The following is a 24,184-nucleotide window of genomic DNA, read 5'->3' as shown; positions in this document are numbered from 1 at the left end:
CATCCTTTTCCAGTTCCAGGAAGATTCTAGATAGCATTTTGGATTGGTTCTTTCTTCTATTTATATTAACAGAATGGAGTAGAGAAAGTCTTGGGGCAACTGAACCCCTTTGGTAAATTGACTAAAGTAGATGCAGATAGATGATTTGTGAATTTTGTTCCTGGCATTACAAGCAAGGGAGGATGCTTAAGGTAGCTTTTCTGAACATCAAAGGTGCAGATAAAGTTTATTGTTCTGTGGGATACCTTAGTTGGATGTAGAGCTGCTCCTTAAAGATTAGGCCAGCATAATTAAACATGGGTGTACATGAAACAAATATATGGCTTTCTGCCTGCCTTTATGCTTAGCATTCAGTTAGTACTGAATGGTTGTTTCATTTTTGGCTTTAGCTTGTTCGTACAGCTAAAGTTTACCTAAGCTTATTTTTTCCGAAGAAAAATGTGTACACTGGAGTCCAGAATGACCTGCCCTCTTTTTGGTGCTGTGTTACCTCCTTGCTGACTAGCAGGGATGGGAAGGGCCATAGATATTGTCCCCCTGTAGAATGAGTGAATCGAGTATGTTTGGTTTTGAGGTGGGAAAACGAGTGTCACCCAACCCTGGTTTTCATTTTGATGCTCAAAGATGACATATCAGCTGGATGCCAGGGAGGAATATCCACTGGGGGGGAAGAAACCAGCTCTGCACTCCTCCGTGATTGGGACTGACTGTGTTGTTGCTGGGTGGAACAGCATAATGCTGTTGCTGCTCCTGCTCCAGCACAGTGATGTTTCTGTTCCAGATTGTGCTGACTCACATTCAAGAAAACATGATACACAGACACAATGCACTGTAACTCTTTTCCTTTTCCCCAGTAACCTCGGTAAGTGCTTGGTTTCTTTTTCCTGTCTATGGCTAGCGTGGTGCTAATATAGCTTTACTGTCAGAATTAATAGGAGGGGAAAAGGCAACCTTGTAAACAAACTGGTAGCAGACAGATTAATCTTGGAGAGGGTATTTAAATGCAACCTGCTGTTTGTGGTACATCCACCTCCCTTTAAAGCTGATCGATCCTGATAACTCGCCTGTCTCTACAAACTACACTTGTTCGAGCTGTGTTCTTAAATGGGAGAAGTGCTTACAATACCCATTTACAACTGTATTCTGTTTAATTAGTCAGCACAGCCAGTGCTGCAGGGATAGATTGCTTGCCTTTAAAGATTTGAGAATGTTAATAGTACAGTATATCATTTTAATTATTATTGGATTAATGTTGTGTCTCGAAGAACATCTAATGCAAATCACAAGAAATGGCCTGAAGTGACCCAAGGGTTGTGCTTTATTAGAAAAGTAATAGGTCCATTGCTTAAATATGAGAGGTTCTTTCTTCAAATGTCACTCTGCACTGGGCTTCTCTGTGTGTGTGTGTATGTGAAAATGAAATCCTCTTGCCTCCACTTTGTCCACAGAAACTTTCTGTAGCTCATGCAATAAATGGCTGAGACAGTAGGTGTGCTACCAAGAGATGAAGACAAAATCCAAAATAACAGTGATGACGAAGACCCGTTTCTGAAATGTGATGATGTAGCGGCATCCCCTGGTTGCTCTGCCAGCCCTTCATTAGCCAGCCTTAATGAAGACAAGGGAAGCTCAGCAGTGCCAGAAAGACTGTCTGTCCTCTCCAGCAAGGCCATGGCCCAGGCAAAAGCCCTGACTGGCCCAGAGATGGTTAGTGGTGACCAGGCACAGGAGACAGCCTCTGGGTTGGCTGAGCATCATCCGACGGCTGTAAATCCATCATTAGGTGGCTCATCCTACCCTGCAACGGTTGGTAACCTGCAGCCTGTGGGCATTGCCTCCCCGTGCTCTGAGAGTCCCTACTGTGATGGCAACTCAAGTTCGAAGGTGTTGCTGGTCCCGTGGGTGCCCGATGTGGTTGGCGAGCCCCTGCAGGCTGTCGCTGCCCCCCCTGGGAGTGACCCCGGGGGCCGTGATATGCCGCAGGTGGGGAGTGGCATGAAGAGGGATGCAGCCCCTTGTAGCCTGGACCAGGCAATTTGGATGAAGACTGCGAAAGTAGCAGAGAGCTTAGAAAGTAAGAAAAAGGAGGAAAAGGAGAAGTACCGGCTCCAGCTAGCTATGTACCGACGGCTTCTGCTGCTGCGTTCAATCAGGAGCTTGCACAAGCAGCTGGAGCAGCAGCAGGCCAGATTGCAGGAATGCTACGGCACGGTAATAAATACCAAGAAAGAAGTGTTGAAACACATTTGCTCAACCTCGCCCTCACCTTCGCCGTAATCGTGTTGCTGCATGCAGAAATGAGCTTTGTAATGCCACCGGAGCCGTCAGTAAGCTTGCATGCTATAGGGGTGGTGTCCTCATACCCAGGAGTACGTGCCCACGTGCGCTGGGAGCAGAGAGGGAACAGCAGCGGCAGCAGAACAAGAAGAAAAGGGAAGGGAAAGTGTTGGCCCCTGAATTTACTCGGAGGAAACCAGAGCAAGACTGTACCTGTGTGAGAAGCTGACTCCTGAAGTGCACTCGAAGCCTCAAGCTGAAATAGAATTTTTGGCATATTGCTTCGTAGAAAGAAAAAAACCCCACAAACTGGAAACCTATTCTGGCACCTGACCTATAAATGTGGTCAGATGCAACTGCTGCTGCCTGCTGAATATGTGATATGGCATATCTCCCCTCTACTTGCAGCGCTAGCAAAACTTGAGCAGAATTAGGGTTCGTTTGTTGGCAAGAATATCAGAATCTAGAAAGCCAGGATATTTAAAACATGTAAGCTCAGGCTTGATTATATCTACCTAGCTGCCCGTTTTGCACAAAACTGCTAAGGCCATTGCACATTTGTGACCTCTAGCCTCATATAAAATTTATTTAGATTGACCAGAAATTATTGTGAGAAGGTAGGACAGTCAAACACATGCACAGGGGTCAGTACTACTGCCTAAGCCTCATTTCCTTGGAAAGCAAGCTAAAAACAAAGGCCTTGTAATCTGGCGTTGCATTGGAAACCCAGACTGGCAGTGCCAGGGGAATGTTCAAGGTCTGCACAATTATTAATCTGCTGCTAACTCCCAGTGGCACTAGTGTCTGCAAATCAAGCATATTTTGTGCCTTACTGCTGTCATTTAATGGAAGTTGGTGACAATTAGCACTTTTTATCCAGGTGTATTAGACACGTGGAAAAGCCTAGAGCACTGTTTCTCCAATTGCAAGGTTAGGATGCCTGTAGGGAATTTGATGACAGTATGCAACAAACACGCAGGGAGAATGAAAGCAAAAAGATGCAACTTTTTTGTATGCGTTTAAAAGGCAACGTGAGTCCCTATTATTGAACAGCAAATTGAATAGTTGAATGTGCTGGTTTAGGATCTAAAGCAAAAAATGATTCAAAAAGAAAAGATACTGAAAAGCTTCCTGTTCTAGGATTTAAAGTGATATGGAAAAAATCTCATTTTCTTCAGATACTTCTTTCTGATCATGCCACCCTTCCTTTTCCCCTGTTGTTTTTTTGTTATAAAAGTTTAGGCAGATGAGCATTCAGCCAGATTTTTGGTGTGTTTTTTTCTGCATAAAGAGGTGAGTGTCTTATTAGAAGTCATATCTTTCTGAGAATTATGTGCTATATATAGGCAATCTTTTATGCTTAGCTTTTTTGTGTGTGTATAGAGAGAGGGTGCATGTGTGTGTTTGTGTATGCACGCACACACACCTCCCTGTATACAAGAGGTTATGAAAAGCTTGTACTTCTTTTTCTGTAGCGGAAGCAGGAATAATCTCTCAAAATAATCTCTGCTGTCTACAAGGCGTTTGGTTGATTAGATTCACATGCACACATCTGTGAGCAAGGTATTGAAGTAATTCAACAATTGAAGTGCAGCACAACATTGTCATTATTCCGTCTTTGTATTTCTGTGCACCCAAAATTATGGAAGCCCCCTGGGTATGCACAACCTTAGATAGGTTCATTCATCTCCTTGGGCCCTGGTGTAGCCTCTGAAGCAGCACGAGCCTGTAACTTTGAATGCAGAATTACCATAGAAACATCCTTGGCATCAAGGAGATATTTGAAGAAGCACCCTCTACTGCCTCATTTGGGGGATTCAGGTTGCCAGGGGCTTTCAGGGGGCTGGAGAAGAGAGCTGGGGATCGCGTGTGACTGGAAGACATTACTCCTGAGCTCTCATCCCACCCAGCTCTCTGCTCAGCCTTGGGAACGCTGTTCTCTGTCAGCACTGCAGGTTTCTCAAAGAGCACTTAAATACTAAACTCACCTCAAAGATAACCTGCTCTGCCTTAATATGCCTTCCAAGGAGGAATGTTAAGCATGGCCAATAGGGCCATGCAAGGATTTGGGTTTTTTTCTTTTTTTTTTTTATACTTCATGAACTAGAAAAGTCTTTTTGTCATTGGTTAAGAGAGTCAGTGTTTTGTTAAACTAAGCACAAGGAAACTGCTATTATGTTGTATCTCTTGGGCAAAGAACTGGTGAAGAAGGGACACATCTCTCAAAAATATTACTGAAATTTTAAATCAAATGTCAAATTGTTCCCGATAGGAAGACAACCAAAATATATACTTTTGTTAATTTTGGCCAATATGTTTTTTTTTGTTTGTTTGAAAAAGAATTATCTTATAAATTAGATTCAGCTTTACTAATACTACCATGTCATTGAAATAAAATATATTGTAAGACTAAGTAGCAATTTTGCCTCAGTAGCTGCTGAAGCAGAGTGTTGTCCTGCATTTGTTGCAAGAAGTGGAATGCCCCCAATTACTGCATAGGGCTACCTATGGTGTCATACTTGTATTTAAGGGTGACTAGAAAATCAGTAAAAAATATCTCTCACACAATACGCAGTGCTGCAATAGTTGAGTTGTCAACCTGTCCAATTCTAAGTGCTTTGTGGCAGAACTGTGACAATCTTTGTTTTGTATAACACCTCTCATAAGATTTCTTGATCCTAATTGGATCAGTAGATGCTTCTGCACTATGAATATTAAATACCAAAAGATTTGTGCATGGGCAATGCTGTCTGATAGCTGGCAAGAAAATGAAGCCAAGACTTGTCCTGTGTGCACACTCTTTCCATGTAGCACTTTTATGGATACAGAAATAAATGTTAACTGAGGAAATAACATTGGTCTTTGCAACAATTTGCTGTTTAGCTGGTGGTTCTAGTGTGGCTGCTAATAACTGGAGTTGGGCAAACCAATTAAAAGTTACATGATTTTAAAAATGAGTTTATTTTACAAACTTGGAAAATGTGGCTTAACAGCTGTGTTTTTTTCCTTGTATGTTTTAGCAGTGGAAGGCCAGTGGGAAAGTGTCAGAATCTCATTGGTAACCCATGGAGTGTTTTTAGGCATACCAGACAGAGCAACAGTCTCAGGTATATTATATGTATGTCCTCTCAAATTATTCAGTCTCCTTATGTGTTTAAGAGATTTGGTAGTTTGGATGAGGTTCAACTAAATTTCTTAAAATCTGTATTTTTATCTGAAGTTAAACTGCATGGGTTTAGTGTTAGCAAGAGGTACAAGCCTGAATTACTGAATTTTCGTATATCTACCTAAGTACTCATAGGTCTTTGGTAATGATTACAAAATAGAGAGTTTTGGTCAGGTCTTTCTTCCCATTATCTTAGTGCCTGCCAGAGCCTGTCCAGCTAACTATCTGCAGGAGAAATCTTCTCTTCAACCCGACAGCTTATGTTACCTACTTTTACAGCAAAGGTTGAAGTTAAATGATGCTGCCTGAGCCTTATGGTTCTGCTGCTCACCTAATTGCCTAGCCAGCCTGAAATGGCAGAAAATAATCTTACATTTACCACGGAAGAGTGGGATGTTTAAAAGGTGGCAGTTCCCTTGGAGTCATTGCACTAAAAAAGGTATAGCTTGTACCTACCTAAAATCAGAATGGAGTTATAAACAATTAAGTGACAAAATGCATTACTGAGATGTTCTTTAATGCAAGGGCTTTTCTTCTGCATCTCCAGCATTTCAGTTAGCTAAACTGCTTTCCTGGAGACTGGTCAGAGCTGTGTTTTTGCCATTTCTGTTATTGATGGCTATGAGTCAGCCTTGGTAAACAGCCCAGCTTAACATGTTCACTTGTTACCTCTTGTGATGGAGCCACATGTTATGCAGGGGATTCATTCACTTCCTTCTTCCTGAGATTTTCTAGCATGTCTGTCACCTTCCTTAATTAGGACAGCGATGATTTTACCAATTTATAGTAAATTTATGATATTGTGGTAAACTTGTGAGCCGTGCACTAAATGTGGATGATCCTACAGTTTTCTCAGAGCTATGAAAATTATGGACTCTGGGCATGACATAAGCATACCAAAGATAGATTTAAAGATGAGTTTGTTTAGATCTCCCCTGGCTCATGAGTAGACTTAAAGAAACTCTTTAGAGTTCTTGTTACAGTTTATTTCTATAAATATTATGACTCCGGAATGGAACTACAAAGACAGGTGTTTCAGGGTTTGATTTCTAATGCAGTGTGGGGAATGGCACACTGGACAGCTTTTTTTCTTGGTTAAAGATTACCTTTTTCTCATACCTGAAACAAATATTTTGGATCGTTGGGCTACATACATGCTAAGGAGTGTTTGTGTAACTGTGGTACATGGGAGTCGATACCCATCTCTGAAGCTGAGTGACAGTAGTTGTTGTTGCCAAAATTCGCACATATCACTTACTCCCCTAGATATGTCTTTTACCTAAACTGAAACATGTTGAAGTCAAATGTCCTGCTGACTTATGATGACATTTGAATCCAGACCAGAACTTTGAGGTGGTATGACTTCTCAAGTCTGATGCATTTCTATCTCCCTGTGTCTTCAAACAATTACAAACATCTTGGATGGTACTGATCTTCGTCTTTCTGGCAAAATGTGTGGAAGATTTGGGAGAAGAGGAAAAAAGACTTCCTATCAGTCTATTGAAGTGCTATTGAAGAAAGGGGAAGGTAGATATTTGTTTTTAATGAAAATTGTAGTAAGGAAGATGGCCCTGCAAAAACACTTCTGGAGGTTTTACTTAAACATCTGGAAAATAACAAAAGTTCCTACAGAAATAAAACTACAGCTGCAAACAAGTTTCCTTAATTGTATTGATCATCTTCTCACACAATTTTATCCAAGTCTCCAAAGCAAACAAAAAAGTTGCCTCCATCTCTGACAAATCAAGTCTCAAAGTCCACAGCCTGGAGTGACTTCTGTGTGCATGAGAGGCAAGGAATTCTTGAGAATCTCAATAAAAGTTACATTTTCCCTTTGATGAGTGGGGGTTGGAGAGGAAAGGGAATGTGTGACCATTCATCACAGCTCCAGGCTCATTAGTACCCAGGAACTTTGTACTCTAAATGACAAAGAGTTTCACTGTCACCAAAGAGAAATTGCTGCTGACCTTAGACCTCTTTTTGGAAAGTAAAATAATGGAGCACAGGAGCAGAGTTTGATATTTGACCGAATTCTACGCAATTATCATGCATGTGTATATAATAAAATTAATTCTGTGTCTCTGCATTGTAGCCTCCGGCAAGCAGCGTACAATCAGTTTTGTATGTATAATAGATCACAGAGTTGTTCATGAATAATACAAATGCATTGAGCAGATACTAGTGAGTGAGGATGTTTGTCTTTGCATGGAATCGAAGTGAACATGTAATATTGTGATAATATATATTTGATGAATTCAGGTCTGACTTGCCTTTGCCATAGCCTGCTAATTCCCCGACAAGGGTTGCCACAATAATTGAGTTTCCAATAACATTATGATTATTTCCACATGATAATTTAATTGTAGGTATTTTTTAATATTGTAATAATGTAGATTTGTGATTATTATGCATTTGCATGCAGATTTTCATGGTGACTCGGAGCACATCCCTACATTTATAACTTAATTTCCTATATTATTGCATATATATTTTGGGATGAACTCATTAATGCAAACTAAAAAAAAAGTAGGTCTTTTTAGTCATTTTGCTTTTATTATAAATGGCTGAAAGCTTTGCTCATTTTTTTAGACCCATCTAAACAAGTGAATAAACAAAAGACAACTGTAATTCACGGATGGATTAATTTATAATAATAATGTAATTACAAATCATGGCAGATTTGTCTGAGATAATTGGGATGCAGACTGGTACAAATTTTGCTTTACTGAAACAAAACTTGTTTAGATGAGTCACCAAGTTTAGTAGGGGCTGCTTTCCATTCTTCCAATTCCTCTATATAACATGTTGGCAAAGTAACATTGGCTCAAAATTAATGGGTGCCTGTACAAATGGGTCTAACAACAGGGAAGCCTGAGCATCTGGACCTAACTAGATATTATTTTGGCATTCAGTATGCCCAGTAATAATACAATTGCATATACACAGTCGTGACACTAGCAGAGAGGGCTTTTAATCAGTTAATTTGTCCATTCCAGAAAGTGGCTGGTTGCTTGCCTGATAACAGCCTTCAAACTGCATTAGAAAACCTTGCCTGAAAGTCGTTGGGGCAAAGGGAGGTAAGCCTTTCTCCAGAAATAAACTCTGTTCCCATTAGTTGGAACAGCCATTCGTATGATCCTCTGAGCATCCTGCTTCAAATAGGAAAGCCTTCTTCAGCCACATCTAAAATTTGAAGGGGAGGAAATGTTTTTAGCTAAATTCTTCTGGTTTGAAAAGAAACTTTCCAGAAAAAGTGACACAGGGTTTGTGTATTTTTAATTTTTCTGGTTTGTCTCAAGCATGTGTAGTTGGAGGAAAGTCTCCACTTTTTATCTGTAAAGTCTCAGCTCCTCAAATCGAACTGGAGTCATAACAGCGTTCTTGGTCTCCTCCAGGTTATGCGTAGCTGGCAGGTTGGATTTCCATTGCCTGCATGACAGGCATATGCAATAGGAACTAGGAGGACAGGCCTGGTCCAAATCTTTAGACATGGAAGTTTAAAACTAGGGACTGGAATATATAACTTGCTGCTATCCTTTCACATCGTTCTTCAGTGCATGTGGGTGCTGTTGCTTCCAGTGTATTTTGGTGCTTGCTTCTGCTGTCATATTCCTCTAAATTAACAATATACAAGACACAATGAGATTAAGTCTCTACTCTTTTACCTTTTCTCACTCTGTGGACCTAAGAATTGAATGGAAAAATGAGAGCTTGATTTAGACAGTAAAGAGAGCAGCCATGATTCTGTGTTATAGGATCGTCTCTCTAGGTTTTGCAGCAGAATGACTACTTGTTATAGGTAAATTAGATTCTCTCCTGAAAGCCACCAAAGCCTTTTTGATCGAAGTCCTTTGTAAACCTAGTTTCTAGCTAAGAAGCACTTTGGCAGCTGACTCATTAGCAACAATAAAACTATCAAAACACAAAGGTAGTTCCATGGGTAGAAGTTCACAAATCTGTACCTATGCCTTGCTGAGAGCAAGTGATAGCTCAACACAGGGGACCTGGAAAGTTGGTCTAGCTGTTATTTTGTTTTATAGTGGCCCTCCAGCATAAAATTAAGGATGTCTTTTACTCTGTGGCATTAGATCTTCAATGATCTCAGGCGTTATTTTGCTCACAGTAGCACCATAGAATATAAAAGTATCATTATCTCAGTAAGTCCTGGATGCAATGTGTAATTCCAGCTTGTGGTGAAGATTCCTAAGGTTGCTTCAGATACTAGCTGATTTATAATCAGATGTTTGTTTTCATTACTATATGTTCCTGATGTTACCTATACAGATATGATAGTTGGGTGTACATAAAATTAGAAGCAAGCCTTCTGTAAAGTATTGTTTTGTGTTACATTCATGAGCAATACATGTTCATGAGTAATTTTCTCTGACAAAAAAAAAATTGAGACTAAACTTCTGTTTTTGATGATGCTGCCCTGGCTTCTCAAATTTTCCAGCATCACAGAGGTTAGGACTTGGAAGAGTTCAGTTCCTTTCCTATCTCAACTTGATGGGTTTTGAAGTTAAGTCACCTATTTGCCCACAGAATGCCAGAATTAGAATACTATTTTGAAGTGGGGGAAGTGGTGTGCAGTCCCTCATCTTCTCTGACTAGTGCTGCTTCTCATTCTGTAAAAAAGTTGAATTTGGCCCAGTGACAAGGCAGGACTCCAGCTGGGTGGCTGCTGTGCTCTCTTTGGCAATGCATGGCAGTGCTTCCATAGGAGAAATTAAGAAGAATGGCCTTGTACACAGAGACGGAAATATGCAATTACCCGGTGGCCAGGATCTTTTCCTGAGGAGGGCAGGGGTTCAACTTGATTCAACAGGAAGAGTGGTTTGCATCCAGGTGCCAATCAGTAGGGTGAGAGGTAAAAATATCTCTCCCAGCCCTGGTGTCACAGCTTCAGTGCCTCATGTCCTTTGCTTTGCTCGCAGTATGTGAGAAGAAAGTGTTTCATTTCAGGTCACTTGCAAGGCTTCTTTTGACACAAAATCATTTGCTGATCCTGCTTTGTTCATTCAGCTGAATTAAATAAAAAACACCTTCAGTTTGTAGTTTTCCATTTGTAGTTGTCTGTGAAGCAGTGGGACCACGTCATTTCTGTGTGAGGCAGGGGCATTTTCTCTTGTGCACAGACCAACATTTGCCAGCCTATTCTTAGGGAAAGCACTCCTCAAAAACCATTTAAGTAAGGAGGTATTTATGTATTTCCCATCTTCTCTAGTGCTTGAAAATGCATCATTCACAGCCACTAGTTCTTCTCATAGTGGGGAAGGTTTATTGGCCATAATCCTGGAAGTCCCCCGTGTGTCAAATGATCGCTGATTGTATTGGAAAAGGATGCTTCAGTGACAGCAGGCAGCCCCTGGGTGGAAAGAGGTGTCCCTTGTCCCTGAGCAATAACCTGTATGGATGATTGAGACTTGTTGATAGACCTCCATGGAAGTCTTACCTAATAGTCGGAGCTTAGCAGCCTCTGACTCAGTGAAGGATCCTTCAGTACAGGATGCTTGAACTTGATTTGTTACTCTCATCAAGGAGGGCATGAAGGTAGGCAAAAACTGAACATGCCTTGAGGCCCAGGCAGATGTAGTTTTACCACAACCTCTGTTGTATGGGGGAGAAAGAAAGAAAAGGCTGCTAGAATTTACAAAATATAATTATTGACTGATTTCTTCATCAGTGAGACCTGTAAGAAATCAGTGATGTCTCTCCTGAGAGATCAGTGGTGTCACCTCACATGTCCTCGGGGTGCCAAATGGTATAAAACACTCACTTTGAAAGTACTGCACCATGATAAGCTGCAACTCCCAAGGGATGCATTGTGTGTACATTTTGTTATATGTAATGACACACTGAAAGGGCAGTGAAGCTGTTAAGGGAATGCTGCATGTCTAAAAAGAACTTATTTTTCTTTCAACCAATAAAAGAAAGAAAGAGCCTTTCAGAAAAGCCGTTAAAATAGTATCATTTAAATCTAACAAGTGATAAAACACTATAGAGAATTCACCTGACAGATGAAGAAATTTAAAACGAGGTATTCTGTGTAATGTATACATTTAAAATTGAACCATTTTCCTGGTAAAGCAATAGACCTCTTCAAAAAGCCTTTAAAACAGTTGATATATATACAAAATTTTAAGGTTGACACAACCAGAATAATGGCAACAATTATTTAAAACAGTAGATTTGAAGAATAAAGCATAAAATGTAGTCATTTCTTGTAGTCATTCTAGACAATGTATGAGATGCTGTGAGATTCAACAAGACCAAAGTTGAATGTGAGATGGGGAGTTTTTCAGCAAAGGTGATTTTGTAGTAAACCAGTTCAGTACATATAAAAAATACCCCTAGAGATACCTACAGTGCTAACAACAATATTTTGAAATTAAGCTAAAAAAACCTTATGTTCTTTTCAACAAAATTCCACGTGGACATATTCAAAAATTCTGTATGACCTCCATGCACCAGGGCCCATTTTCCAGTAGAAATAATTTTACCTACAAAATCTATGGAAATGTACGTGACTGTTTTCTTGTATTTCTAATGCAAAAGTAGTTGCCTTCCCTAAGCGTGACACAGAATGAAATTTGAGGATATGAAATCCCAGCCAGCAAGGTGACAGAACAATTACGTAAATGTGTTTCCGATGAACTTTAAATGTGAAATTCAAATTAGACAAATAATTCATTTGATGTTACTCAGAAATAAACATGGACTCATAGAAAAATAGAAAAGTGAATTGGGTAGAATGGTGCTGTTGTATCTTCTATTAGCTCAGTACTGGCCATCAATCACTGTCAGTTAATTATCATTAAGATTGCATAAAAAAGGGCCCCTGTGGGAGCTGGATAGTCTGTGAGATTCATTCTTTCATTAAAAACAAGATAAACAATATAAACCTTCTTGTTTTTTTTTTCTTTCATTTGGGTCTTTTTGTATACAAAGAAATTATGTGAAAAGGTGAATCTTGAATAATTGTTCAGAGAGATCCCATATGAATTGCAGAGAAAAGTCAATAAAACAAGGGATTCCAAATGAAAGTTGTTATTTGTCAGGAAGAGTTTAAAGGATATTAGTTGGGTTTTTTTGTTGTGTGGGTTTTTTTGTTTGGTTGGTTTTTTTTCCAAAACTCAGAGGGATTTCCCTTTGTAAGGTGCAAAACTTGTTGTTTTTTTAAAAGAAATGTTTGCTTCTTAACTAATTGTGCTGATTTCCTGGTTTTAAGCCTCTAGGGTTTACATTTTTCTGTGTAACACCCAGTTTGTAAACTTTCTTTTTATAAAAAAGAATAAAAACTAAAATCACATGACTCCAAAAGGTGATTCTCTAACAGAATAGGAGTCAGCATGAAATTCACTACGAGCTGCAAATACAGAAATTTTCAGACCTTATGAGCTGATGTGAGGGGCTTGTGAGCACTTAGCTAATGACAGGAACAGGAGCAGCTAATTATTTCCAGGGTGCCTCCCCACACTGCTGAGTAGCAGTTCACACTCTTAAAAGTGCCGAGGTTTATTGATAGTGCTCATCAGCATCACAAAGAGGGGCTGGTACCTGAGGTCTGTGAGATTTCCGATTTGATAAAAAATTGATTTTGAGTCAGCTCGTGCTTGCTCAGCCTGAAGATCACAAAGTTCTCCTGGCCAAGCTCTCTCTCTGCAGAAGGTGGCTACAGAGATTAGAGTAAGCTCTTATGAATTTTTCACATTTCTAAATAATTACTAATAATTGGAAAATATGTGTATTATAGACAGAATTTTTTGTTTGTTGGTAGTTGGGTTTGTTTTTTGAAGTGAGGCTTCCTTGCTAATTTCCCTCCCCCCTCAAATGACTGAAGAAGTGCCTTCAGGGCCAAAAGCTTCTCTGTTCAGCAAAATAATAATAACAACTTAAAAAAACCCAACAATCTTACACTTTGCAATTGTCCAAATATACCTCAGAGCTGGAGTCACATAAATGCAAGTGTTCCCACCTAGTTGTCAAAGAAGCAAAAGGCCTGTAAATGACACAACCTCAATCCAAAATGAAGTCTTTAGCATTGGTGAGGATGGCTTCTAATGAGGAGGAATGAACGACTTAAACTGGAGTAAAGCTGCCCCATTTAGGGCTGTTCAGGCTGAATACAGCCCATCAGGACAATTCATCTGCTCCTTCTCCTGGGAAAACCTCTTTGCCTGCACACATCCAGAATGCCAGCAGCACTTAGCCTGTGATGGACAGCCAGGTGGTCACAAGGTAGAGGTCAGGTAACTCACACTGTCTGTGCACCCCGTTTTTCTTTCTGGTGTGTCGGGAAGGCTTATACTTTGGAGAAAACCTCATCAAGTAAGCTAATTTCTACTCTTGTATTTTTGCTCCCTCTGTCATGTGTTGAGTTTCTTCATTCCTATTTAGCTACTGGAGAAGGAAGATCCTCCAGTGCTGATTTTATGTTGCAAGGTTGGGTCAATGTTAGCATGTCTGTAAACTAGTAGAAGCCGGAATTAGGCCACGGCAGAAAGGGACAGTGCATCTTGAAAGAAAACTAAGACGGAAACCCTAACCTCTTCTAATTTACATATGGTGACATTTTGCAGAAATATTGTAACATTAGCAGTGGCATAATGAAATTCTGCCTATCAGCCGTGGAAGGAATAATGTTACTGTAAAGGTAACCTGTCCACAGTTTGTTATCAAGAAAATATTCATGGCAAGAAACATACATTTACCAATGAGTGTTAAGAACAGTGTTTTTTTCCTTATATTTTTTCCTTGTGGGCTATCCATCTTCCCCTCCAGATTTACTGCATGATCACTCCCTTTACATGCTAATTATGTGCAGCTCTGGTGAATTTGTTAGTAGTGACACTTCGGGCACCCAGTGGGACTGCAACTCATTATGTGGCAATGTCCAGATATATCAGATATTATTAGCTGTCATTAATCTGCTGTGGAAACATTGAGTGCACAGCCAGGAGAGAGACCAGGAAATAGAGTAAAAATGAAGTCTGCAGCTGCCCTGGCCCCCAGAAGGTCAGAGGGCAAATCAGCAGGGGAGAAGAATACACCTTAAAATGGCCAGTGCTTAGCAGCAGATTTTTAACCCATTAGAAGCCAACGTCTTGAAGAAGAGGAAAGACAAAAATAAACGATACTGTTTGCAATGTCCATACAGCTGTGCTTTACTGGAGGAAGAGGGAACGGAGTCTTTCAAACTGCTGCTTTCTAAAGCTGTTTGGTAGAACTGCATCTCAGTAAGAACAGTGTGTGAAGAGGAGGAAGAGTGAGCAGCACGCAGTATCAGTCTCAACGCGGATAGTGCCCAAGCATTAAACTTTGAAATTAGGCACGCGTTAACTCAGAATAAGATTAGCACCCCACCCCCGCCTCCCGCCATCCATTTCAGAGTTGTATTTTATGGAACCAGAAAATCCTGCGGGAATTAAGAGTTTGCTCTGGCTGTTCATCCAGACCTGTGATCCGCCTGCACAAGCACAGGAGTTTGCCTCTGGACGGCGGATGCAGTGCTGATCAGCCTCTGCTGCGCAGCTTAAAACCGCAAATCACAATAGGTTGCATTTTTGGCATCGATCCTGAGAAATAGTCACTTGTAAGGGTTATGCATATCTGTGCTTGTGGCTTGGAGGAGAGAAATAAAAACAAAAGAAAGATTCTTCCCAGAAAGCTCCACAGTCTTTCCAGTCTCCAAAATGAGCCATGCCCAGGACTATAGGAAGTTGTATCTTCTTTCTTTACATATAAAAGAGCAATAAGGCTGGAAGAAACCAGGCAGGCTTTAAAGCAAACAGGGTCTTCTCTCATCTGAAATAGAAATGGAAAACACCAAAGTAGAAGTAGGAATCTCTTAGTTTAGTAGTGATGTATTAACTAGACAATTTTCAGAGCAGGGGAGAAGAATTGGGCTGGTTAGTCTGTGCGTTGGTAATTTATGGGGGACTTTTGCTACTGTCAAGGGGCAACCTGAAAATTCAGTGACGTTAAAATAAACGTAAAATGAGATAGAGGGATTGCAGGAAAAATTACATTTTACCAAAGAAAGTAAAAATAATCTTTTGTTTCCAAGGTTGCAAGGACCTCTGCTTCTTTATCTAAAAGTTGCAGCTCTTTAGTTAGAAAGTTTATGTGAAAGCTAAAGGAAGGAAATCACTCTAAAATTCTTAGGAAAATGACAGCTAATGCTTGTTTGGGGAAGCTGGAGTGAAGTTCTTCAGTCAGTTGCTTGGAAATGTCCAAATGAGCTGTTCATCTGAGTTTCCTGAAGGAATCTGGGAAGTACTGGGTTTATTCCCATTAAAGGGCCTAATCTAATGCTTCACCATTTTTCACATACTATGACTTTTGTGTGATCTAATCTTATCCTAATGAGCATAATAACAGGGGAAAAAAATGGCCTGATGTTTTATTTATGGACCTAACTTCAGTGAGACAGACTGAGATAAACCCATGCAAAACCAACAATTCCGGGCTCACTTTTAAGTTGTCTTAAATCGTGCACAATGCCATGGAAGAGAAAGCAATGTTAGTATTGGGTGAAATGGCTGCCATTAATATTTCCTAAACTAAAAGCTATCTATAAACTCAGGTTGTAGGAAAAGATTTGGACGTCATGTTGGTGACATTGTGGGGTTTGCAGAAATACCCAGAAGTGTTGCAGAGCACAGTGTTAGCCGTGGGGCAGGCGGCAAGCACCCGGGGAAATAAGGAAGATGCAGTTTTATCATTGGTCTTGGACCTTTGCAGTTTTGGTGTTACAGGAGGGTTTGTTCATTTTTTTGTGAGAGCAATGCAATAACAAAAAGAGTCACAGTCTAATGGCATATATGTGCCATTGAACCCAATGAAAGTCATTCTGAGTGCTGTATGAATACATCCAATAGGTCAGTCATAGAGTCTTTTTATCATTTTTTCTAGTGTTTATGAAATTTTACAAATATGGCATGCTTTGCCCTTTTTCCAGGGGAGAGGAATAAAAATTCATTTCAGTTGCTTTTTCCTTTGAGTGCGTCGAAGGACTGTACATGAGGTGAATACTGTTTTAGTGGTAGGTTAATGAGTTACAGGTCAGGCTTACAGTGGAAAAATTGCAGTCAGCTTCCATAGTGCTGTGTTTGCCAAATTTGCATTGATGAAGCTATTATGGCAGGCTCACTTTTTTTTTTTTTTTTCATGGAGGAACAGGTTTGTTATTTGCCCATCAAGATTATGCTGTCTTTTCAGTGCCTGTGTTGCTCCTTACGATCCTGCAGGCACTTATTTTCACATTTAACATGATACGCATGAGTAACCCTCTCTCAACTGGTGGAACTAGTCAGGTATAAAACTCAGATGTATGTACTCTGTAGGGCTGGGGCTGGAGCGAATTCCACAGAACATAGAAAGAGTATTACATTTTACAGAAGTCTGCATCTTTTCTTATTGCGTTGTTTGTAGCAAGTTGGATAGTTAGATTTTTATCCAGGTAAACCTGTATCAGTAATGCTAATGAGGATATCTGCACAGCTGCCTTTGATCTTTATTGTAGTGAAAATGGTGTATTAAATTCAGCCTTGTAAAAGATGGCTCATCAGTAGAAACACTCAGAATTGTTTTCAAAGTAAATTCCTATGGATAGGTTTAAAATTATTGCAAGTTGCAGTATAATGGTAGGAGAAGGCCATCACCTTGAATTTGGAGCGTGGAGAGAACTAATAAACAGAAAATGCTGCATTGCTCTTTTTCTTATGACGCAGAAAATTAGGAAGTATAGTGTAAAAGCCCTAATGGCAATTTTACCTGCCTGGTCAAGCATGAATACCTTTAGGAATATCCTAATATGTTTGTTTGTTTGTTTGTTTGTTTTCATTATCTATTTTGTAGAAGCCAATCATGGTTAAAGATGTATAGTGTATAAAGTTTGCAAAGTTAGTTGCAATTAAGACTGTATTCAGCTTTCGGAACATTAAGAAGCAATGTCAGCTCTGAATTGATGTATTTGCTCAGGGGTTGCTTTGGTGTGAGAGCTATTAAATCAGTTGCAACATTCTCAGTGGCTGTGGGAGGGCCTCATCTCCTGAATTTTAGGGTCATGGCATCAGGATCTGATTCTGCAATTTCTCTGCAAATGACTGCAAGTGGCTGAGCTCTGTCACAGCTCTGCTCTCCTTCCCTCATCCAGCACTTTATAGCACGCAACATTGCCAGCTCAGTAAGTAAGTGCCATAAATTACCCTACCTGATGTAAAGGGTGATCAGTATTTAGGGTGATTCACTGTTTTTGTGATGTTTACTGGGAAAAAATGGAAGGACAGACGAGTTAAGGTTTAGATTCATTGCAGCTTTCCTGATGTTCCTGGTCATTTATTCATTATCATCATCATCACTCATTTAGGTGACTTGGGCTCTTGCAGAATGAGGTACTAGTTAGCAGGAGTGAAGAATCTGACTTGAAATTACCAAGCTGTGAGTTGTCATTAACTTTTATTTGAAAGGATTCTGGTGCAGCTGAGACAGGAACAAGAAAATGCAGCCAGAGTGATAACACCACCAAAACTCAGGGTGATGTTTTGAGCCTATTTATTGAAAAATCCAAAGATTTTTACTGTATTTTCCAAAGTAACAGATGTTGGTATTTTTTAATAATTACTAGTATTTTTATTTCATTAGCACTCAAAGAATGGAAATGAAGACCTTTTGCTGTTGTTCTAGCCAGAAAAAAAAACAACAGGTGGGAGTTTTCTGAACTCCAGAAAAATATAATTTAAATGGATAAAACAGATTACAGAAAGACTGTGTAAAGTGCATGGAATGATGAAGATTTGAGAATTCATGTTTCACTGCCACAAACAGTTGCAGAAATTGGGTTGCACATGCCTATCCATGTGCCTATGTGTATATATGTGCTGAAAATGCATATTGTTGGATCAAGGGTGAGTAACAATTCCACAAGTCTTCACTAGACAGTTGCAACAGTTCATTTCAGATGCAAACAAATTATTTCACAACAAAATGCAGATAAACAAACCTTAAATTTACTCTAATTTCTTTTAATGAGGAGTTACATTATGTAGTACCAAAACATAATAATTTCCTAGATTTATAGTAATCTGTTTCTAAACACATCAGGTGTTTACTGAGGTTTTGTTTCCTTGAAAGCATTGTGGCTGTGCATTCAACTTTTGAACTTTGCTCTGCAGGGTGTTGTAGAATCAACTGTCTCTGGAAAAAAAAAAAAAACAACACAACCCAAAATAACCCAAAACAACAAACAAAAAAAAAAAAAAACAACACAACCCAAAATAACCCAAAACAACAAACAAAAAAAAAAAAAAACAACACAACCCAAAATAACCCAAAACAACAAACAAAAAAAAAAAAAAACAACACAACCCAAAATAACCCAAAACAACAAACAAAAAAAAAAAAAAACAACACAACACAAAATAACCCAAAACAACAAACAAAGAAAAAAAACACCCCAAACCAAACATCAACCAAACCAAAAGACAGAAAACCCCCAATAAACAATAACAAACAAACAAACAAAAAAACCCCATCTCAAAACACCACTGGATTTTTTTCAGGGGAAACTTTTGGAGGTTCATAGGGAATTTTTCTATTCCTCTTAACAAAGCTGTGTTTCTGCCCTGGTGGCCTGGGTCTAGCATAACTCTGTGTTAGGTGGATGCCTCTTCTGGATGTGTTAAAGATCCTAGTGATCTCTTTCACTTTCTTCCTCCTCTGTGCACCTGAATCCACCCTTGACAGTGAATTTTGACGGTGTCACTTTTGAACAGCTTTTTATGATTGCTTCCATCCACAGGTTACTTTATTCAAGTGGATTTGCCACAGAGCACTTGCCCATTAGCAATCTCTTCTGCAGTCTGCTTTAAAATCTGCTTATGGTTATAGCCAGATAAAAGCATGTGAGGTCAGTTTGGTAGAGCGGAGACAAATACTTTAACATAAGGTTTTCTATTCTGTGCAAGCAGCTAATAAAAATGCCCGCAGGTGTTGAGAATTATCCTTCTCTTGGAGATTTCTTTACAATCTGAACCTAATCTTGGCAAAAGCTTTGGCAAGGATATCTGGCACATTAATTAAATGACTTTCCCTCCCCCACAGGTTTTATGCTGTAACTTTGATTAACCACTTCTGTACCCAGGAAACAAACTGCTGGATAGGCATTATCAGTTTTGCAGGTGTATGGATATTAGAGATAACATGGGATTCCTCCTTTATCTGGCTGGATGCTCCTTACTGTTTCAACACTACACTTCTTTTCCCGTAGCTACAGCTACAGGGATCCTGCAGGAACGTTATGAGATTTTAGTATGAGGACCTTTTTATTCAATATGTATCTCTGGATGGCCACTGCTGAGAAGTTTCAGATCCTTAGGGGGAAATACCTGACTCCTCCAGAGCTCCCCCTCTATTTAAATGGCTTTTCCTTGCTGCGGTATCACAGCTGTGACACATCAAAGCCAGTAGCTGGTGTGGCAGGACATGCATTCCCAAATCAGCCTCAGTGACGAAAGGCACAAACACAGGTGATTTGCAGTGACAGGTTTCATATCTTACGATGTCATTTTCATGAATGACTTGGCTAATTAAATTTAATGTGGAACAAGAGCTTGCTTACATTCTGCCAGGCTTAAGATGTTCTTACTCACACCTTACTTAAGAAACAATTCCTACTGTTGAATAAGGGCTCCAGGATTTAGCCCTCTGTTAGCAGTCTTCCATAAACCCTTTGTTTTCCTAACATGTTAAAAACCAAGGCTTAATGGTTTCATGATGACATCAGTTATCAAGATTTGTGTGGTGTTGGCAGATGTTGAATTTTCAGTGGAAAACCATTAAACAGATTTGAGTCAAGGCAAGTTTCACAACACGCACATATTATACCAGTGGTTACATGTGTTGACTTCAGCTTTATTTATTACAAAGGAAAACAGGCCTGTACTTATACAACAACAGCAATGAGAAATTAATCTTCCCAATAGCAAAATCAGTCTTGTCTTATTAAAGGTACTCAAAGTTACATATTGAGCATGCTGAGCTTGCAAAAACTATGTCTGCAACTTTCAGATTTAATAAATCTAAAATTAAATATTTTTTTTAAAAAGGGATTTTTTGATACCTTTATTTTTGGACATCCATTATAAAGAAGGCAACATTTCAGAAAGTGTTAAATGCCCATTGTCTGATAACTGTTCTTTCTGAAATGTCTCAAGTTGAGCTTATGTTTATTTTCATATCTGGTTAGATTTGTCACTTTTGAATGCTGATTGGCCATCAGCTCAGAACACATCAGTTCTGTATTAGTTCTAATACTCTTCAACATTAAAAAGTTTCTTTTTGTGGTACGACTGCAAAGTTTGGCCAGTGGTAGTATCTAGACTAATGATGCTGTCCAGGCCTATGTGTTACGTTATATATGCAAAAGGAGTGTGTGCCAAATGTTGAAACTAAGTACATGGGGAGAAATGATTTTTCAAATAAAAGCAAGATCCAATATAGAAAAAAAAACAAAAACAAAAAACAAAAAAACCCCAAACCTAACAAATCAAAACAACAACAGAAATCAATGGAGAACAGTTTCATTTTGTATATGTGTGTGTATATATAGTAACTTTTTTATTTGCTGCAATGTTTTGTTAATACATTAATTAGGACTTCAGTTTGGAGAGATACAGTGCACTGAAACAAAAATGTATTGTGTCTCACTTTCTACTCAACTGTAAAAGATTATTTTTTCTTGGAAACTAAACTTCACTTAGTTCATATGAATTACTTCAGGTTTTACCATCAGGAAGCACATAATCTTGCTCCTGCTTCTTAGAAGCTACCAGTAAAGTTGTTCTTATAATGCAACTTCCCCCAACTGAAGTTGGTTCTGAATCTTTGCTTGTCAGTGCTGCTGTCAAAGCATGAAGTTTTCTAAATGCCCAAATTCATTCTGGCAGTGACTATATAAGGTTCCAAGAGGTAAGTAAATTCTTTTTAGTCATATGGTGCACTACATACAGAATCATTAGAGCAAGTGGGGATATCGCAGTTCTCTGTGTTTAAAAGTAAAGAATTAAAAAAGAAAGGAAAAAACCTAACATTCTAACTGCTTATGAAGAAGGACTTAATTTTATATTGATTTTTTAAGATGTTTTAAGAACACTTTGAGGAAACTTTTCTTTTGAAAGATGCAGATTTTTAAAAATTGAAATGCTTTGCAATATCATTTTTATTCAGAAAATCTTAAAAATAATTTCATATTGAAATATTCTTTGATATTTTGGTATTCAAACACGTTTTTAATTTTCAGCAGCCTATCATTTATTGTTGTTCCCATTTGTCTTATTTAACATCATAGATGCATAAAATAAGATCAACATGTTTTGAACAAGTAGTGGAATTTTCCTTCAGTGGCAACTCCACTATTCTGGGTTTTGCTCTACTTTGAAACAGGGCCAATTTTTTCTGTCTTGCAATCCTGTGTAAAACAAAACTTTTACTTCAGCAGAGCACTATTTTTCATTAGGCAAGCAAACAAAAAATTCCTTTACAAGGTACATGCAAACCCATTATTTCTTCATCAACAGTGACTTTTCCAGTACATGAAACCAATCACCTGATAAAAAGGATAGGGTGGATGATAAGCTTTGAATTAAGATGTCAGTTTTCACCAGTTAAAGAACAAATGATCATCCACAGATGCAAGTGTGCAAAAGAAAAACATTCCCTCCCAAACTTTTAAACTAAAACACAAATGATGAAATGTTGGATAATTATGATTTCATGAGTTACGTGATCTCCTAATTATTACAAATGGGTAAATAGAAAGAATCTGATTATTTACACTGCTGACCTGCCCCAGTTTTATACCATTCATTATAGTCAGTACTGTTTATAGCAAAATTTTTCCTAACAATAACATTTATAATATTTTAATGTGTGTGTATGGAGGGAAATAGCACATGAAAGAATTTCAGTGCAAATAAACCTTGACCGTTTTACATTTGGAACTCTGCTGTATTATTTTAGGACCCCAGTCCTCAAAACACTTATGGTTAACTTTATTCACACAATTCCAATGGGACAACTCATATGTTTAAAGCTAAGTCTTCTTTCAAGGGTGTTCTTGGACAACTCATATGTTTAAAGCTAAGTCTTCTTTCAAGGGTGTTCTTGTACCCTTTCCCATCCCACCCTTCGCTTCCTGATGTTCATGTGTGCAGGGTGGGGTGGAAATGTCTAAGCAGATTCCTGAACACTCTGAACTGCCTCTTCATTCTCTGGAGCATGTCATTTTAATGATACAACTATATAGGGTTTTGTGTATGGATGAATGTACAGATGCTTGCACAAGTATTAATTAATTTATTCCATGGGCACCAAGTAATTATCTATTTTGCTGCAAGGGCAATTTGCTGCCATACTAAGCAGAAGGCATTCTTTTACCAAACAAAACAAGCACAGCAGCATTTTCAGCCATGTGCTGAAATGTATGATCAGTACTAAAATGTGTTAAGCGTGGCATCATTATTCTAAAACCAGCCACAGAGATACAAAATGCACTGTGATATTGCAAACTGAGCACAGTTTGATTGTAGGACACCCGGGTAGAGGGGTTTTGTATTAGAATATACATCTCATCTATAATGCCTTCTTCTCTAAAATGTAATTAGTTTTTTTTTTATGAACTGGTAAAATACAGTACATAAAGGACTCAGGGGATTTCCATATAGCCACATTTATTCCCACATGTCTTTCCAAATCATAAATGGTTGTCTTCCTTAGAAATGGATTAGGACAAATTGCATTAGGACACGATTGTGAATCTGATTAAGGTGGAACCATGATCAGGTTTTTTCTTTTGGGCAACCATGTTTTCTTATAACAACCAGAAGACAAAAAAGCCTTTGGCAAGATGTTTCAAAGGCCTTTCTCATATGCACATAAAAGCAGTTTTCATGCTAATTCAAAAATTGGTCCACACCTATAATTTCTTTATATAGCCAAGACAAAGCTTTGGGCAAAATTTTGCAGTAGTATATATTTCAGATACAGACTTGTGGTTTCAGTAAAAGCTCGTAAAAAGGAATTTCCATGCATAATTTCCTTAAAGAGAAGACTCTGAAGGCAAGCTGCAAGAGAGGCACAAGATCAGGCATTGATTCCAAATCGGTTCAGTGAGAGGAACGCTGAGAACAAAACCATCCCCAGTGGAAAACTGATTTAATATACTGAATAAATACCTTTTCAAGTGAATGCACTCTTACAAAGGCCCCAGCCCCTTCTTTTTTTATGTTAGCATCTGACCCAAACCAATCACATTGTGTGACATTATTTGACACAGAAGGAAACTAGCACAGATATGTTTGTTGATGGGCAGAACTGCAAATGTTTGGAAAGAACAAACCTTGGCAAACACGGCTGTTACTTTCTTCCTCACTCACCCCTATTTTTGAACCCCATAAAGCTAAAAGGAACTTAATAGCAGTGTTGTTATCTCTGTGTCGTAGTCAAATGTTAGTGCTCTGTCACTACTCAACAGAAAACCAGGCTGGAGAAGGACGGGAAACCCATGTTTGTTTACCCCCTTCCGGCTCCGTTGCATATGAGTGTTTTGATCTCTCAAACTATCACATAGGATTCAGCTGAGATGTAGAACTCCACTGTGGTGGGAACTGAACACCTGTATAAGGGAAGAAGGTCCCTGTCTCCAAGAGCTAGCATTTGGCGGATAACAATAAAGACAACAGG

At 39.0% G+C, this 24,184-nt stretch overlaps 1 protein-coding gene across 1 annotated transcript; it reads left to right on the top strand.

Annotated features, from left to right (window-relative positions):
* The first annotated feature begins 730 nt into the window (after positions 1-730).
* LOC106887297 (UPF0500 protein C1orf216 homolog) lies at positions 731-2,336 on the top strand. The gene is made up of 2 exons (XM_014940761.1): positions 731-862; positions 1,449-2,336. The coding sequence occupies exon 2, from the start codon at positions 1,474-1,476 to the stop codon at positions 2,275-2,277; it is 804 nt and encodes a 267-aa protein (XP_014796247.1). The 5' UTR covers positions 731-862; positions 1,449-1,473; the 3' UTR covers positions 2,278-2,336.
* The last annotated feature ends 21,848 nt before the right edge of the window (positions 2,337-24,184 follow it).

Source organism: Calidris pugnax, unplaced genomic scaffold, assembly GCF_001431845.1.
Source record: "Calidris pugnax isolate Ruff unplaced genomic scaffold, ASM143184v1 scaffold8, whole genome shotgun sequence".
Taxonomy (NCBI): Eukaryota; Metazoa; Chordata; class Aves; order Charadriiformes; family Scolopacidae; genus Calidris; species Calidris pugnax.
This window is presented reverse-complemented; position numbering and strand designations above follow the sequence as displayed.